General features: G+C 45.8%; 2 protein-coding genes across 2 annotated transcripts in view; one reads left to right on the forward strand and one right to left on the reverse strand.

The window, feature by feature from the left end:
• Positions 1-3,055, forward strand: part of RUSF1 (RUS family member 1) — a 12,165-nt gene extending 9,110 nt beyond the window's left edge. Inside the window, 4 exon segments of the mRNA XM_069085212.1 lie at positions 1,127-1,154; positions 2,018-2,222; positions 2,325-2,402; positions 2,624-3,055. Coding sequence (XP_068941313.1) covers positions 1,127-1,154; positions 2,018-2,222; positions 2,325-2,402; positions 2,624-2,715 — 403 coding nt within the window. The 3' untranslated portion in view covers positions 2,716-3,055.
• On the reverse strand, positions 2,914-9,890 carry SLC5A2 (solute carrier family 5 member 2). Its single transcript, XM_069085211.1, has 14 exons — positions 9,756-9,890; positions 8,867-8,938; positions 8,633-8,737; positions 7,645-7,809; positions 7,122-7,227; positions 5,709-5,789; positions 5,281-5,510; positions 5,058-5,193; positions 4,800-4,907; positions 4,434-4,584; positions 4,144-4,312; positions 3,829-4,044; positions 3,611-3,743; positions 2,914-3,474 (listed from the first exon to the last, which is right to left on the reverse strand). Exons 1-14 carry the CDS (start codon positions 9,855-9,857, stop codon positions 3,254-3,256), a joined length of 1,995 nt encoding a protein of 664 aa, XP_068941312.1. The 5' UTR covers positions 9,858-9,890; the 3' UTR covers positions 2,914-3,253.
• Positions 9,891-12,557: the final 2,667 nt, after the last annotated feature.

Below are 12,557 nucleotides of genomic sequence, written 5' to 3' on the forward strand. Positions count from 1 at the left end.
GGTTAGGGGAGGAAGAGGAAAGGTAATGGAATGAAACCTTATGGATAACTCCTCTCACTTCCTGTTCCTTTTAGACAGTTATTATATAAGAATATAAAAATCCCTCAACTCCTTTAATAATAGCTTAGTCAGACAAAAGGAATGTTGACTAAAGGTATGTAGGTAGGTAGATCTGGTTGAACAATTGACCCCAGAGAATATTAAGATCAGTGTCAGCCTGGATGGTCTAGTGCTACAGGGCTTTCTAATCTAATCAACATTTTTATCTTCAGCTTGGATGAAGTATACAGACATTACATAGGCAGCTAGGTGGTGCCGTGGATAGAATGCCAGGCTTGGAGTCCGGAAGACTCATCTTCCTGAGTTGGAATCTGGCCTCAGACTCTTACTACCTGTGGGATCCTGGGCAAGTCATTTAACCCTGTCTGCCTCAGTTTCCTCATCTGTAAAATGAGCTGGAGAAGGAAATGGCAAACTGCTTCAGTGTCTTTGCCAAGAAAAGCCCAAATGGGGTCATGAAGAGTATGATACAACTGAAAATGACTAAACAACAACAGCAACTACATTATATTAAGTGATTTGGCAAAGCTAAGGACGATAGCCTTATTGGGTGACAACCAGAATTCAAAAGATTTCCATTTTTGTTGAAAAATGGGCTAAAAAAACAATACTCAAATGACTGTGACATCAGTGTGGGTGTTCCCTCCAGCATGTAGATAGCAGTCTGTCTATCCTGAGCTGTTCTTGGCTATGTCTTTCCATATAAGATTGTTATATTGGATCCCAACCAATGTGCTAAGAACCTTCATTACTTTCTCTCTACTTCAGGAGCATGCCAGTAGAGCAAACAGGTTCATTAAGTGATCATCCCGTTTCTTTTTTCTCCAGTCATAAATTCCCCTGATAGACTTTGTTTCCCTTCTTCTTCAGTCTTTATTTGCTGTATGTTAGAGCCTGCTCCTTCTTACTTTGTGTCTCTGTGAAACCTCTGAGTGATATTATGTCAGAGACTGTTAGTGTTCTGTGACCCAGAGCCATAGGACTAACTGAAATAGAAGAAAGTGAATAGGATAGATGAAAAGTCCTAAACTGCACAAGCGCCAGGGTAGGGGGACCTTGACAGCAGTTTGTGTGAAAAAAATCTGAAGGTTTTAGTTGAGCACAAATTTGACATGAATGTATCAGCAACCATTGTGAGGTCATGATACATGAATTTATTGACTCTGAAAGTCCTTCCTAGGCATTAGAGTCTGTGGAGCTATAAATTGTTCTGTAGCTTACACACACACACACACACACACACACACACACACACACACACCCTCCCCCCGAACTAGGCATGTATATATATATACTTCTCAGTTTTCATCACCTCTTGGGTTACAAATTCTGTGAATTTATTCCCTTCTATAGATTATATGTTCTCTTTTTCCTAGACTTAGGAGCTCCCAGTAGGACTTTTCTCTAATATAATCAAGGATTTGGGAAAGAAATCTGCCTTTTTCCTTTATGAGTTAATTGGCTTTCATCATAACCCCTCTAAATCTTTATCTTTCCAGATGGAAGAACCCTAATTCTTCTATTCTAGCCTCATAGCTGTCACTCATTTCTCTTTCTCTCCTCCCAAGATTTCTGTAATTGTTCTTCCAAGGATCTTTTTCAATCATTATCAGGCATGCAATCAAAAAATCTTTATTAAGCACCTATATAAGGAGGTTGTATGCTAGGTGTACTGATTTAAAACATCCCTGTCCTCAAGGAGCTTCCAGTTATGTTTGGGGAGATATGTAGACAGAAAAACCTAACGATACTAGAAAATGTAAGTTAAAGACCAAATAGTGGAATATATAATAAATGTTCCTGGAATTCAAAGAAGGAAGAGTAGAATGTGAGCTAAGACAGTCAGGGAAGGCTTCACAGAGGATATAGGCTTTGAGTAAAGTCTTGAGGAATAAGCAGGGAAGAAGAGAAGGCTTTCTAGGAGCAAAGACAGAGGAAGGGCAGTGAGGACATAGAGGTAGAGGGAGATGAGACTGCTTTGCCAGGCTAATATTAACTTGTTACATTAATTTCTCTAGGCCAGATACAGGTGACCTTGGGCCAGGATGTAAGTGCTGGGGTCATTCTGAGGGCAGCAACACATGGACTTTTGCTGGCAGCATTATTGGAGGATGTACCTCTTACAGAAGAGCTGGAGACCCTGAGGGCCCGGATCAGGGCAGGTGAGAGCTGAGGGGGCTGGGGGTAGGGCAGTGAATTGGACAGCAGGAAGAGAGAAGGGCTGTTTCTTAATGCTGATCCTGGTTATTGTTTTGGTCCCACAGCCCCTGAAGGAGACAGTTGGACCATTGTCAAGGAGACTTACCAGATCCTTGACAGCCTCTACCCCAAGTTCTTGAAAGGTAATAAGATCCATACTCTTTCCTTTAACCATCCTGCATTGAACTGGGAATTTGAGAGGACTATATTCTAATCTGAACTCTTCCTCTTACTCATTCTGTGACCATGGCAAATCACTTCTTTTTTCTGCATTTGCTTCCTTGGCTTTAAAATGGGGATGGGGGTGGGGTGCAGGTCAAATTAAGGACCCTTCATTGCATTATGAGGGACTCTTCCCTACTAGAGCTGCAAGCTGTAGGCTGGGAGACAGAGCACCATCTCTTGGAGGTAGACGAATGGCGAGCTGCATGGCCCCTGGGGAAGAAGAACTTGTGAGTGCCGCCTTCATCACCTGGGCCTAAGGCCAGACGGGGACCAGGAATGCTCTGGAATTGGATCAGAGGAATAAGGATTCCAGAGAAAATGAGCTGCTTTTATTGGGAGGAGCTTCTCCCTTGTCAACACCTCCATTTTCTTTTTGTAGAAGAGCCTTCTCCATGCTACCATTTTAAGAGTGACATTGGACTCTCCAGATCTGTGATAAGTTTTATTTTTAATCAGTGCCAAAGCAACCACATTTTAATCTGACACAATAATGTAAATGGTGTATGTATTCATTAAAGTACAGTGATGGTATATAGTTGATGAATGATAAAGCTGATACTGACAAAAATGAGCCAGAGTCTTCATGTTGGAGTTCCTTTTTACTCCCCTGGATCTGTGGATCCAGAGGTCCTGCCAGATAACTAGTCCTAGACTCCAGCTGTGTCAGTGCTGAAGTTGCCCAGCTTCCTCGCTCCTCCCCATGCCCACCCCTCACCAACAGAGCACCCCAGAGTGGTACTGGATTGCTAGTGCTCTGCCACCAAAGGTCTCAGGCATAAAAACCCCAGAGAAAGACTGCCACCGCCATCATGAACAGCGCATTGAGGTTGACAAAGCGAGCCCAACGTGGGTCCTCAGTAATGTCTTCCAGTTGCTGGGCTGTTACTTCCTCAGCTGTGGGAGGTGAGGAGCTGCTTGGGTCACTTCCGCTCATCCCACAGAACCAGAGCAGGCAGCGGCGGAGTGGGCCTGGGGCTGCAGGTGGGGGTTCTAAAGGAACAAAAGACTCAGTGCTCAGCAGATGGAGCCCCCTGAGCCTCCTACCCTCCAGAGAAAGAAAAACCAGCCCTTCTCCCCTGTACTTGTAGACGGGGTGGGTTCTGGTCTCCAGTCCCCAGTGGCCTACCATCCATCTCTACTGCATGTTCCAGCTGGCCATTCTGCACAGGGAATGCAGGGGGCCCTGCTTCCTGCTCCTCCGCGTCCAGGTCCTCCCGGTCTTCTTTACTGTGACGGAGGCTGAACACGAGGCGGTAGAGCTAAGAGAGGAAAGAGCCTGTCAGTTCCTTCCCATAAGGCATTCAGTGCATAAGGGAAGAGGGGTGCAGCCTGGAGCCCACTCACGTGTTTTTGGGGGATGGGTGCCGTGCAGAAGGATATGGCGAGGATTATGATGCAGGAACAGATGAAAAGCACAATGGCGAAGTAGAGGTAGTGGACCCCGCAGAAGAGACTGGGGCAGGGGGAGGGCCGGACACAGCTGCCAGGGCCAAAGGAGAACTCTGGGATGAGGCGGGCCAGCCCCACCAGGAGGCCCCCCATCAGCCCCCAGAAAGCACCCTGGTGAAGAGAGGAGTGACCACTTAGACGTGGCCCCCACGCCCAGGCTCCCTTTCCAGGCCTAGGTGCTCCCTCTCAGTCTAGGTTTCTGGGGCTTACCGGCTCGTTGACCCTGGGCACAAAGAGGGCAAGAATGAAGACTGCTGAAACTGGCGGGGCCAGGTAGCTGGAGACAGCTTGGATGTAGTCAAAGAGCTGACCACCTTGGGCGGCCTGGACCACGGGAAGCCAGGCAATTGAGACTGCAACAATAAATAGCACCCAGAGTCTAGGAGGGAGAACAGAAAGGTCAGGACTGTGGACCCGGGTTCCTCTACCCCAGCTCAGCCTCAGGTGGTGTTCTCCAGGGAGCATGGGCCCCAGAATCCTTGTGGCAGGAGGGTCCTTACCGGCCCACCAGCAACAGCTCTTTGTCTCCAGCTCGGGGTCGGAGCCTGGTGTAGATATCCATAGTGAAGAGGGTGCTGCTGCTGTTGAAGATTGAGGCCAGGGAGCTCATGAGAGCAGCCAGCATGACAGCCAGCATCAGTCCACGGAGACCTAGGCAGGAAGGACATGATAGGGCAGGTAGGGATCGAGAGGGAAGAGCCCTCACCTGAGAGGAGGCCTCGGTTGTGGTTCTGGTCGTTCTAGGTTCTGGGCTTTAGTTTCCTCTTCTGTAAAAGGGGGTTGGACCTGATCTCCAAGGGCCCTTACAGCTCTAATATTCTAACAGTAACACATATGTCTCCTCCATTTTCCACTCCCCAGCTCACCATTGGGCATGAGTTTCACCACCAGTAGGGGGTAGGCAATGTTGGAACAGCCAACCTCTGTACCACAGATCTGCTTACACACTTCTGGAGCCACACATGCCACCTTATCTAGGAGAGGACCAAACAAAGCTGGAGAAAACCAGGTCTTGGCAGACAAGGAAGCTGAGCACCTCACTGCCTGGGTTTGGGCCAGGAAGCAAAGTCCAAGGATAAGGACACCTGAATCCTGAGGTCAGAGTGGAGTTGAATGGCTGTTACCTGGGAAGAGTATTCGGCTAATCATCCCTGGCATGACCATTAGGAACATGGGCAGCAGCTTTAGGTAGCCACACAGGATACAGCCAGCCTTAATGTGGGTCAAGTTCTTTCCTGCCAGGCATCTCTGTACAATAACCTGAAACATGAAGGAGATGCCTTGGCTCAGATTCAGTTCTCAAACCCCAGCATTCCCATCCACCCCTCCATACCTTCATCTTCATACCTGGTCGCTGCACCAGTACCAGCCAGAGACAATGGTGAGCCCCACTATCAGAGCTGGCCAAGGCAGATCCCCAGTCACTGGGTCCCGGAGAAGGTGAAAGGAGTCAGCACGTGGCTGATAGCAGGAGGGAGAGATGTTGCCCACCATGGGGTCCTCAGAAAAGGTTTGTGTGGTCTTGGCTTCCAAGTACTTGTTAAAGAGGCCTGTATACCCGCCGACCTCATTGAAGGCTGGTGTAGGGACAGAGGACAGTCGCAAGTCTGACACAGATTTGCCTTTTCTCAGGGATCTAGATTTTTCCTACTGAGGGCCCAAGCTTCCTTTCCCCCTTAAAAGCTCCATCCCGTTTGGAGAAAGTGAGGTATCCTGTCTTCTAGCCTATAGTTTCTCCCCCACCCCCCAGGACTCAGGGTTCTGCTCTGCCATACCGTAGCCCATGAGAATGAATGCTCCTCCAAGAATGACAAAAGTTTGGACTGTGTCTGTGTACATCAGTGCAGCTAAGCCCCCTGGAAGGACAATGGGGTCAGAAGATAGGCCTCCCATTTGCCTCCCCCCACTCTCAAAAGTAATGATGGCCTTATGATTTCTAAAGCACTTGCACATCCGTCATTTCATTTTATTCTCATTGCCAGTATGGGAGTCGGGTGGTAGGGCAAGGGGCTGTTGTTTCTCCCTGACAGCTGAGAAAATGGGTGTTGCTCCAGTCTGGGGCGCTACATTTTATAAAGGACTTTGACCAGGTAAATGTGAATCAGAATGGTGAGGGCACCAAAAATCTTCCCATTCATTGCTTGACAGAACTGGGAATGTTTAGCCAAAAAAACATAAGGTGGAGAAAGAGGATTAAGTCTGAATATTTAGATGGCAGGTATATGGAAGAGCTATTTTATTGGACTCCTAGAGCTCAGGACTAAGAGCAATGGGGAGAAGTTATAGAGGAGATTTTGGTGAAATTAAGGAAGAACCTAATGATCAAAGTTGTCCAAAAAGGAGAAGGGGCTATCTCAATAGAGTTTCCTGCAGCGGAAAGTCTTTGAGATAAGAGTGGATAAATACTTAAGGATATTTGCTGAGGAAATCATTCCCATTCAGGTAGAGGTTGGAGTTCTTAACCTTTTTTTTCTCATCATGGACACCACTGGCAGTCTGGTCAAACCTTTGGATCCTTTCACAGAATAATGTTTTTAAATGCATAAAATATACAGGATTGCAAAGGAGACTATTTATAAAAAAGGAAATGACCCCAGATTAAAAACTCCTGGACCAGATGACCTTTGAGATGCTTTCCCATTTGTAATTCTGAGACTGAGGGAGATTCTTTGCCCTGGCAACAATGCCAGGACTGGCACAAAGGACTTTTTGCCTTTTTTGTTTGTTTTTTTCCCTTGCACCATATGGCCTCCCTTTTGTTCTAGATCTGTGGCATGCCATTTTATACTAGATCATGGCCCCTTTTGCCCCAATGATTTGTGTTGGATGTGGAGTTTGAATCCAGAATGTTACTTACCAGCTCTTCTCTAACTCATTTCCCCTGTCCAGGCCTCATTTTCCTCATCTGAAACAACCCTTCCAACACTATAATAATCCATGAACCTTGGTGCCACTCCCCACAGCACCACAAACCAGTGAGTTTGGAACATTTGTCTACTTATGTAGGATCCACCAGACAGGGAGGGAGCTTTGAGCTTGCCCTGCCACCCAAGACAACCAATGAGGAGAAAACCACCTAGCCTGGCCACATGTGGGTCAGATCCTAAATTAAAAAGGTGAGGTGGCTCTCCCTTGGTCCCACCTGTCTCTGAGGCCCCAGACGTATTGGCAGGCCCTGCCTTACCTACCTGTCACTGTGTAGATCATGGTGATGCCCAGGAGGGCAATGACAGAGGCATAGATGTTCCAGCCCAGAGCCTGCTGAATGAACACAGCCCCAGAGAACATGTCTACCTGGAGAGGGGGATGGGGTTGGATGGATCGATAGGAGAAACAGGGGGATTTAGGCATCTTGTCCTCCAGGGTCTACTTGCAGGGGTGGGGAACCTGCGGCCTCGAGGCCACGTGTGGCCTTCTAGGTCCTTGGATGCATGCAGCCTTTTGACTGAGTCAGAGTTTTACAGAACAAATCCTTTTATTAAGGGAATTTATTCTGTGAAATTTGGATTCTGTCAAAGGACTGCACTTGAGGATCTAGAAGGCCACATGTGGCCTTAAGGCCACGGGTTCCCCATCTCTGGCATGTTTCGTCTCTCCCATTCTGTTCCCCACAGGACATAGATGTCATATCCCTCATTTATTTCTCAACATGACAACTGTGCTGCCTCCCATCCCACCCCCCCTCCCCACTTCTATATGGTTGACTCCTACAGAGATTTTGGTGAAGATGTAGAGGAAGAGGGACAGCACTGAAAGGTAAAGGCGGATTCGATGACCCCCAAAGCGCTTCCTCAGGTACTGGGGCATAGTGATGACTCCAGCCGTCAGATACACAGGTGCAAACAGCCATCCCAGGAGCAGCACCACAAAGAGGGCCTGGGGATTGCAGGTACAAGGCTGTTAGTAAGGAACCATCACCTGGAGTAGGGGGGCCGGAGAAACGGGTCTGAGGAGTGTAGAACTGTCAAGCTTGTTGCTCAAACCAGATTAAAATGTAATTGAGAAATGTTTAAAAGAATAAAAAATATATAACAAAATATAGATAATACTAATTTGTGATTTTCTAAGTCAGCATGTGACCTGCAGGGGTATGTTTCTATATGAGTTTTTGACATCGTTGCTGTAGTGAGCTGGAGGGAGGTCTAGGGCTCTGGAAGGAAAAGAATCAGATCTGGGGTGTGATGAGAATTGGGTTCAGTTCAGGGATTGTTATAGCAGTATATAGTATACTATAGTAATAGACTATTGTACCCCAGGAAGCTGAGAGTCCCCCAAAGCGGAATCTTATGTGGACAATGTGATGAGTAGAGAGTCCCCCTTCTGATGGGAAGGAAATGGGGTCAGGACATCAATTCTGTACCTTTTCAACGCCTATATAGGCTATCTTCTCTATCTACCTTCCTCTGTGAAAGAATGCCCTTCACAATCAGAAAGTTTCAGAAAGTATTTGGAGAGCCTCAAGGAAGGAGAAGCCAGAGACACCTTCCCCCCTTCATTCGTTTCCTCCTCTGTCCCTTAGATTCCAGATTAGGAAGTTCTATCTCAGGTCTCACATTTAGGCTACTTGCTATAGGAACCTTTACTTCCATCTCTGGGAATCAGTCCTTCACAGAGATACAGAAGGTAGTTCCCACAGGGCAGCAGTACTGACAATCCCAGAAGATGGTGAGACTGGAGAAGAAAAGGGAGTGAAACTCACATTCCACTCAAATCCTGCCACAGCTAGTCCACTTGCTGCGCCTGTCCCGGCTAGGCCCACAAAATGTCCACTCCCAATGTTGCTGGCAAAGAGAGAGGCCCCAACCTGCAGGAAGTGGGATGGGAGGGAGCTTTAGTCAAGGGGAATTAACCCCCAACTCCCCTCATTCACCTTCACATTCTTCCCAAACCCTTTCCCAAGATACCCTATTCATTTTCCAAAGTCCCTCCTTACCGGCCACCATATCATGCTTCTCCCAGCCAAGAAGTATCCTCCAATGGTCCCCCTATTTGTCCGGCACATGGACTAGGAGAGAAAGGGAGGGGAGGGCTGCAGCTAACTCTAAGGGGTAGGGAATAACAGCTGAGTAGAACATGAAGACCAGTGAAGGGGACTCCATTAAAAGAGGGAGGAGGGAGGACATGGATGGGGGCAGGGGCTGAGCTAATGGGATCATCTATTTGTACCTCATTAGTGTCCTCATCACATTCCTCAGCCTTGTCTTAGTCTGAATATTAACCCCTATTCCAGCCTTCAGCCCTAGTCACATGATCTTAGAAGCATAAGATGTTAGTAGTTCTGAAAAGGACTTAGAGAAGTAGACTCTCATTATACAGAAGAGAAAAGCAAAATCCATGGAAGTCTAATAACTGGCCCAGGGTCACACAGTAAGTGACAAAGGCAAAATTTGAACTTAGGTCCTCTGGTTCCAAATCCAGGGGGTTTTCTGACTTTTTTACTATCTTCCCTGCCCATCTCCTACCCAGATTCCCCTGATTTTGAAAGACAGACTTCCAGCTCCCAGTCTGTGTCTTTCTCCTTCAGAAAAACACAGACTTCTTTAAATACGTTGGACTGGAAGTCAAAAGGTCAGAATCAAAATCCTGGCTCTACCATTAATTTGTCCTGTAACCTTGGGCAGGTCACGTTTCTCCGGCTTTCAGTTTCCTTTTCTAAAGGTTGGGCTAGATGACCTTTCAGGACCTTTCCAGCACTGACATTCTAGTTTTCTAAGATACCAGGTATCCTATCCTTACCCCCTTCCATTAACTATGCTGTCCTCTCCTTCCTCTGTCCTCCCCCACCCAGCCTGAACTCAAGACATAACCCTTTGGCCTCTCACCCACAGACCGACCCCGATGACCAAAAGGAAGTAACCAGCGATGACAATGATGTCTGCTGGGTTGTCAATGAAGTTCCTGGAGTCTGCTTCGCTCTGCTCCATGATGCCTTAGTTTTGCCTCTAGTCCTCTCTGGACGCTGGCCTCCCCCTAACCCCAGGAGAGGTGACTCCACCCTCCAAAGGTTTAATGGTTACCTTGGGGGGCACTGAGCCGAGAAGTCCCCACTTGGCACTCTCAGATACACGGTACCCTTACCCTCATCTTGGGTAAGAGGGCCTCATGCTCAGTAGTAAATAAGGGCCAGGATATTTCAGAGTGAGATTCATTTTGATCATTGATTATGGAGAGGAGATAAACAGATAAATATAAGCTGGATCTACATAGAAGACTGAGTCATGTGAAAAACTGGGAACTAAGTGGGTGTCCATCAATTGGAGAATAGCAAAACAAATTGTGGTATATGAGTATAATAGAATGCTAACATTTAACTTTAAGAAACAAATATGAGGAATTTAGAGAAACATGGGTAGATATAAACTGTTGCAGGGTAAAGTAAGCAGAACCAGGAAAGCAATATACAAAATGACTATAATGATGTAAATAAAAAGAACAATATGTAATTATAATTACTAATCTCAGTCCTTGAAAAAGATGAGGAAATTTACCTCCCTTCTTTCACTGGGGAGGTGGAGAGTGAATATGGGTGAACATATTATGTATGTTCTCTTATGGGTTGATGTTTAGTTATTTCAGTCATGTTGTAATCCCCTTTTAGGGTTTTCTTGGCAAAGATAATAGAGTGGTTTGCCATTTCCTTCTCCAGATCATTTTACAGATGAAGAAACTGAGGCAAACAGGGTTAAGTGACTTGTCTAGGGTCATACAGCTAGTAAGTATCTGAGGCCAGACAACTCAGGAAGATGAGTCTTCCTGATTCCAGGCCTGCCACTCTATCCACTGTGCCACCTAGCTGCTTTGGGTTGATGTACCAGTTTTTGTTTTTTTTTTGGAGGGCAATTGGGTTTAAGTAACTTGACCAAGGTCACACGGCTAGGTTTTTTTGTTTTTTGTGTGTGTTAAGTGTCTAAGGCCAGATCCGAACTCAGGTCCAGGGCCAGCACTCTACTCACTGTGCCACCTAGCCGCCCCACCAGTTTGTTTTATTTAACTGATTTAACACCCCCCCCCACCCACTTTGTAGTAAGAGAAGTTTCACTAAGGTAGGGAAGGGATAGGTTCTCTAGAAATGACTGTGATATAAAAATAAAAGGCATCAAATTTTTGCTTCAAAAGATTGTGTCATAAATTCATATGTTTATTTGACAGACTTTACTGAGCTCCCATGCAGGTCACTTGTAGATCACTTGGGAGACACAGATATGATTAAACTGTCAACCTCAGCCCTCAGTCTGGCAGGAGAGAGAATATAGACTTCTCTCCCCAGATATCCCAGCCACTGTTAAAATCCTAACTTCCCTATCTGGTCACATCACACCACTGTCTTTAATGCTTTCAGTTGAAGTCTCAGATTCCTCATCACATTTTTTCTCTTCCTCACCCCACACATACATTCAGGCCTCTATTCTGTTGATTCTACATCCCTAATATCTCTCATGTTGTCTCTTCCATCCTCTCCCCATGGACGGGAGCCTAATCCAAGTCCTCATTACTCCTACATGAATTATTCTAATAGCTTCCTATGTGGTTTTCCTTCTTTCAGTCTCTTCTCCAACCTTTCCTATAACCACCGCCTCATTAAATCTTTCTAAAGTACACGTCTTATCAAGGCTGCCCCTTACTCAGGAGACTTCAGTGGTGTCCTCTTCAGTGGGCAGTTAGGAGATGATAAGGGACAGAGCACTGGACTTGGAGTTAGGGAGATTTGAATTCAAATCCTACCTAGACACTAATTGTGTGACCCTAGGCAAGTCACTTAACCTCTCAAAGCTTCAGTTTTCTCTTTTGTAAAATGGAAATGATAATGATAGCACTTATATCACAAGGTTATTGTGCAAGGCAAGTGAAATAATATCTGTAAAACACTTTGCAGACCTTAAAGTATTATGTAAATGTTAGCTATTACATTTATTACCTACTTTAAAAAAAGCAACAGTCCAAGAGGCTCAGCTTCAAGGCCTTCCATATTTTGACCTTCAACTAATATTTCCACCTTTCTCTTCCTCAAATAACTGCATGTCACATAAAAGTCATTCACCTTACTGGGCCCCCAAAACATCTTCCATTAGTCAGTGGCCATAACTTTGTTCTAGCTGCCTTTGTTCCTGGGTTTGTACCCTGCCCCCCTTGGCTGAAAGAGACAGCAATAAATTTAGAGTCAGACAATTAAAATGCTGGCTTTGCCATGACCTTGCCTCCTGTTTTGCTGAGCAAATGAGTATTCCCTCAAGTATAACAACCAAACCCCAAATGCTATGTAATCCAAGCTTGACTTCAGAAAGAGTAGAGAACACATTCCTTTACTGCAGAGGTGGGGGACTATGGATATGGAATATTGTATATGTTGCCAGATGCAGTCTCATTGTTAGTTTTGTTGAGCTGGGTTTTTTTCTTTTTCTCTTAAAAAAAAATTTTTTTTACAAGGAATGGCTCACTCAGTAGGGGGAGGGGAAGAATATACTCAGAGAAATGTGATATATAAAGCAAAAGCTATCAATTAAAAAGGAGATACTAAAATATTCCATGTTGGTGGTAATGAGGACTCACTCAGTAGTGGGAGGGGAAGAATATACTCAAAGAAATGTGATATATAAAGCAAAAGCTATCAATTAAAAAGGAGACAT

Source organism: Petaurus breviceps, unplaced genomic scaffold (assembly GCF_028583685.1).
Source record: "Petaurus breviceps papuanus isolate PSGF00001 unplaced genomic scaffold, PetGlider_PUasm1.0 175, whole genome shotgun sequence".
Classification (NCBI taxonomy): Eukaryota; Metazoa; Chordata; class Mammalia; order Diprotodontia; family Petauridae; genus Petaurus; species Petaurus breviceps.

Bases quoted from the DNA above. Each gene is read 5' to 3' on its own strand.
- SLC5A2 (XM_069085211.1), bottom strand. From the start codon at position 9,857: ATGGAGCAGAGCGAAGCAGACTCCAGGAACTTCATTGACAACCCAGCA. The intron at 7,228-7,644 runs GTAGGAGTCAAC...CCCCCTCTCCAG, and splicing joins ACATCTTCACCAAAATCTCT to GTAGACATGTTCTCTGGGGC. The intron at 3,475-3,610 runs GTAGGCCACTGG...TTGTTCCTTTAG, and splicing joins ACATGCAGTAGAGATGGATG to AACCCCCACCTGCAGCCCCA.